At 41.4% G+C, this 5,084-nt stretch overlaps 1 protein-coding gene across 1 annotated transcript; it reads right to left on the reverse strand.

Moving 5' to 3' along the window:
- Positions 1 to 2,743: 2,743 nt before the first annotated feature.
- LOC141076214 (gastrula zinc finger protein XlCGF66.1-like) lies at positions 2,744 to 4,028 on the reverse strand. The gene is made up of 6 exons (XM_073563570.1): positions 3,882 to 4,028; positions 3,573 to 3,752; positions 3,367 to 3,490; positions 3,186 to 3,283; positions 2,898 to 2,988; positions 2,744 to 2,781 (listed from the first exon to the last, which is right to left on the reverse strand). Exons 1-6 carry the CDS (start codon positions 3,957 to 3,959, stop codon positions 2,744 to 2,746), a joined length of 609 nt encoding a protein of 202 aa, XP_073419671.1. The 5' UTR covers positions 3,960 to 4,028.
- Between the last annotated feature and the right edge of the window lie 1,056 nt (positions 4,029 to 5,084).

A 5,084-nucleotide genomic window follows, 5' to 3' on the forward strand; every position in this document is an offset into this window, starting at 1 on the left:
CCAGTACCGTCAGCTGGTTCAAGAGGACAAAGAACAGGAAGACAACCACCAAGATGCAGAACAACAAGAGAGAGAAGACAAAGAAGCATAAAAAAACAAAGCAGAAGAACATTAAGCATAAGACTAATACTCTGAGCAAATGATATTATCTTATTTATAAGCAGAAGAAGACTAAGCAGTGTATGGGGGTGAGTCCGTTCCTCCTCGTGGTGCCCCTGGAAAAGGCCTGCTGCTGCAGGCCAAACTGAACGCGGACAAATCCTGTTGTAAATCTTTTGTGACAGGCAGAACGGAAGGTGTAAACTTCTAACTTTTCTAGATAACAACTACAGGAATGCCTGACACAAATAAGAATATGATGAAGAAGAATAGGAAGAAGATGAAGAAGTTGAATATGTAGAATAATAATTGTTGAATAAGAAGAATATGAAGAATGTAAAAAAAGGAAGAAGAAGAAGAATTTAAAAAAAGGAAGAAGAAGAAGAATGTAAAAAAAGGAATAAGAAGAAGAATGTAAAAAAAGGAAGTAGAAGAATGTAAAAAAAGGAAGAAGAAGAAGAATGTAAAAAAAGGAAGAAGAATAAGAAAGAAGAAGAAAGAAGAAAGAAGAAGAAGACATACATGTCTGGCAAAATATAAATGAGGCTAACATAGTCAATATCTTTGTAACTCCTAACGTCTTTAAAAAAAAGTTTAATTCCTGCTATTCCATTTGATTGGGCTAAACCTCTATGGCTTTAATGTCTCCTCCACCTCCCACAATACATTCTACATTATTCTTAGTTGTTTTTCTTCATGTAGAATTAACCTACAAGGAAAGAAAGGGTTTTTTTTAATTCCGATATTTTGGCCCCATTGACTTGCATTGGTTCCCGGTATCGGAATCGGCGATACCGATACTTTTTTTTAAGATCGGCCGATCCATTCCGATCCGATATTTTCAAGTATCGGCTGGTATCGCTCAACTCTAAACAGCACAGAATAGCAGGTAACACCATGGTCCAAGCCTAGGGGTCCCAGTGTAAGTCCAGATTCCATGTAATGGTGTTAAAGGACAATGAGCAAGGCAATCCTTGGGATATGGAGAGTAGAGAAGATAGAGCCAAGCATGTTCATGGTGGACATCTTTTGAGCTGCCAGGTGACCATGAACAGTGCTCCCAATACATTGTGTCTGCAAACTATTCCAGCTAGATCTGTATTCAAATAGCTAAATGGCGCTCCTTCCCTTCTGAACACTGCCATGTGCCCAGACAGTAGTGTACAATCGTATGTAGGGTATAGTGCAAAGATGGAAAATAATTTGTAAGATCCATTTGTTTCCTATTATCCTCTGTGAATAATTTATCACCACATAAAGTGACACACGTCAGATATTAATAATGGGGCCTGATTAGGAACACAAAACTGACTGCAGGAAGAGGTTAAATCAGAGGATTTTGGAGACTACTGTAATCAAACACTGTGACTATAGACAATAACATCTACTGAAATGATCAAGCTCCACAGTCTCCATCAGTAATAAATGAGCAGCTAGTGGTGAAACCTCTCTGGGGTAATTAGAGTATGGGGCTCGGTGACGTCACAATCTAAACTATCGTAAGCTCCAATATTTTCTGTCAGATGAGTTTCATGGAGAAATAATATATATTTATAGAGAACTGTGTATAATAGTGCAGAGCTGAGATGTCTTAAAGGGAACCTGTCAGCAGGATTGTGCTCAGTAACCTACAGACACTGTCAGGTCAGCACCGTTATACTGATTACAGTGATACCTGGTGATGAAATCCGTCTTGTGGTTGTTGTGTAATCTGTATTTGTTGTTTTCAGTTAATGAGATTCTCGTACTCTGGGGCGGGGCTGTGGGCGGGGCTTTATGTGGTGCTCTGATTCCATATTCCTCTGTATTGGCTTATGACAGGTCGCTGATCCCTCACTGACTTACCCCCATTATTACATAATGCATATAATAGCATTGATATTATTGGTGATAATGCCTATAATATTGTGGCTATTGTGAGGCTTAGAAAAAAAATTACATCCAGCAAATTGTCATCAGCGGCGCCAGCGCAGTAGCCTCTATCAATTACTTATAGACGCTACTGCGCAGGCGCCGCCATCGCCGGTGACATTTTGCTGGATGTAATACAGATTAATATGTAATCAGAGCACCACATAAAGCACATAATACCTTTCTTCAAGTGATTTTCTATCTTGTCAGCACATTTTGCGTACGCTGTCATTTGGCTTTATAGTCACAGATCTGGGCAGGTGACGGTCAGTGTCTCCTAATGTGAAGGAGAGAATGGCTAATGAAATCAATTATTAAATCTTATATAAGTCAGTTCACATATGGTGTACCAAGATGGCGTCTGTGTCTTCAGACAACATCCTGGAAGGAATCCTTGGAATGCAGAAGCTGAGATACTGGATACCATATATGGAAGTGAAGGTGAATGGACCTATCATAGACTGACACTGGCTACTCAGAAGATTGTGTGACACCTATTTACTGTCTCTGTCTTGAGAATACACTTCAGTTGTGTGCAAGCCTTTGCTGAGAAAGGAGTAGACATCTAACTCTGTGTTCGGTGTGACTCTTGCAGTGTGCACTCGGCCTATATTGGGTCAGGTACAAGCAATCATATAGATCTTGCTTTAAGGGATCACCCTCACACTAATCCCAGGGGGGGTGGATCCTCCAGGTTGTAAGTCCTATAGACAAGGGCTTTCATTGCCCAAAGTCATTTTAACATTTTTGGTTGGAGGAGAATGTTGTGGTCTAGAGGCAAAATGGTGATCATGGTAATACGGACGGACTACACCACCGATAAAGCAGCCACAGCCGGTGACTGAGAGGAATCTGTGACTTCTCTGCATTCAGTGGTTACTACTCACCTGGGTAGTCATATGTGGGAATCTCCTCTTTACACCGCTCATCATCTCTCACATATGTCTCTGTAGGATTAATATGGGTCAGATCTTCACCCTGAAACAAATATTGTGAAAGTCACAGACAGATGGAGAAGTCCCATCTATGATCAGCTCTAATCCTGCCATCTCCACCGTTCTCATTACACAAGTATAAAACATATAATACTGGTGGATAAAACAAGACTGAGCACAAGACCTTCACAGCCGTCTACACATCATAGGGGAGATCTCCTGACACCTTCTCTCATCTACCTGATGATCCTGAGGAACACTGGGATCTTCTTGGTTACAGTCCTGTGGAAGAAGAGGACGGGGACATCTCTCTGGTGTTGTCCTCTTACTGGATAGATCTGGAGGAAACACATACAGGGACTGAATTCATTCTCTACATACAGATAATTATAGGCCGTGTGTATTTAGTCCTGTCTATTACCTGGTGATGTGAGGGACTGGGGAACCTCCATTATGACGTCCTTGTACAGATCTCTGTGTCCTTCTAAATGCTCCCACTCCTCCATGGAGAAATAGACAGCGACATCCTGACACCTTATAGGAACCTGACACATACAATGATACCGTCATCCCCCGATCCCTTCATAGTGTTACTGTATAATGTCCCAGCATTCCCAGCAGTGTCACCTCTCCAGTCAGCAGCTCCATCATCTTGTAGATGAGTTCTAGGATCTTCTGGTCATTGATGTCCTCATGGATCAGGGGGTAAGGTGGAGGCCCCGTGATTGGGCTCAGGGGTCTGCCACATCCCTCAGATACAGGGTCCTGACAGCGATCACTAGAGGTCTTCTTCACCACTGTGTAATCCTGGTTATGGAGAGACACATTAATAAATCTCACTACAGACATTTCCAGAGTCCTCACCTCTCCAGTTATGTCCATCTGTTATTCCCATAGATAAGAATGATGTAATGTGACGTCATCAGAATCTCTCACCTCTCCAGTGAGACAGAAGAGGATCTCTAGGGTGAGGTGTAACATCCTCTCCGCCATCTTGTCTCTGTCCATATCCATCCTTGATGGGGAAATCAGGAAAATTCTCTTCTGTAGAAGATCTTCACTGAGAGGATCCGATATTGTAGAGATCTGAATGAGAAGAAGATGATCTGATGTAACATCATAAGAATCCTGTGTAAAAATACAATTACTGGAGATAATAAGGGAAACATATGAGATTTATTATCTTACAGGGTTTAGTTTTCTTCCCTGACATCTACTAATAAAACCTATATATTTAGGCCACAGACAACAAGCAGTTTCCTCCTCGGAGTCGGCAGCTGAACACGTTTCTCATAGACTCATCTTCCATAACGCTAATTCTCGTCTCATTACCGACACTGGAATCGGCATTAGCAATACTGCAGGAGATATTCATTACACGTGACATGAGAAATAACTCCTTCATGATGAGGACGACATCTTCATCTTCTACTGCGGCTCTAGAGACAGATGTGGCCAGAGTCGGTCACTGCCTCCATCCCCACCGGCCGTCTGTATGAAGGTTTCCCGCAGGGTTGTGGAGTCGGAGTCGTGGAGTCGGAGTCGGAGTTAGTTTTGGTTGGAGTCGGAGTCGGAGTTGGTAGAAATGTACCGACTCCGACTCCAGCTTTAAAAAAAAATGTATTAATATTTCATAATTGAACTTTCATATGAATTTTATAAATGTTACTCAAATATATATGTTCTATCAAACTATGAACAACAGTGATAAGCAGTTCTGCTGGAGATAGAGACATTTCTTACTTCTTGTGTGTCACTGTTCTCCACTGCCCTTATCTAATCTTATACTTGGTTAACCTCATGCTGCCCCAACCCCCCTACTTACAATGTATGAAACTGAAAGTGAAAATGTGTTGCAAATTCTTAGTAGTAAAGCTCCTCCTCTAGACTAGATCATACTAGGTGTGCGTCTTCCAAGCATCTCACAGCTGCCTGCTACTCAGAAGAGGAAGACTGTAAGAAGTATTATCCTTTCAACAAACTTTGCATCAGTTAACTGTGAGTACATGAGGAATAATACAGTATTACTGACCACTATATCAGTTGTGCGACCTGGCAATAATTTTGTACAATTGTTTTTAGGAAAAACAATTGTCATTTGGATTGTGAATGCAGAATTAAAAATCTGAGAATGTCAAA

This window comes from Dendrobates tinctorius, unplaced genomic scaffold, assembly GCF_039654945.1.
Source record: "Dendrobates tinctorius isolate UK_male_01 unplaced genomic scaffold, ASM3965494v1 ptg000395l, whole genome shotgun sequence".
NCBI lineage: Eukaryota > Metazoa > Chordata > Amphibia > Anura > Dendrobatidae > Dendrobates > Dendrobates tinctorius.

Coding starts and splice junctions, on each gene's coding strand:
- LOC141076214 (XM_073563570.1), bottom strand. CDS start 3,959: ATGGATATGGACAGAGACAAGATGGCGGAGAGGATGTTACACCTCACC. Junction 3,753..3,881: donor TCTTCTGTCTCACTGGAGAG/GTGAGAGATTCT, acceptor CTCCATAACCAG/GATTACACAGTGGTGAAGAA. Junction 2,782..2,897: donor TCCCACATATGACTACCCAG/GTGAGTAGTAAC, acceptor TTTTGCCTCTAG/ACCACAACATTCTCCTCCAA.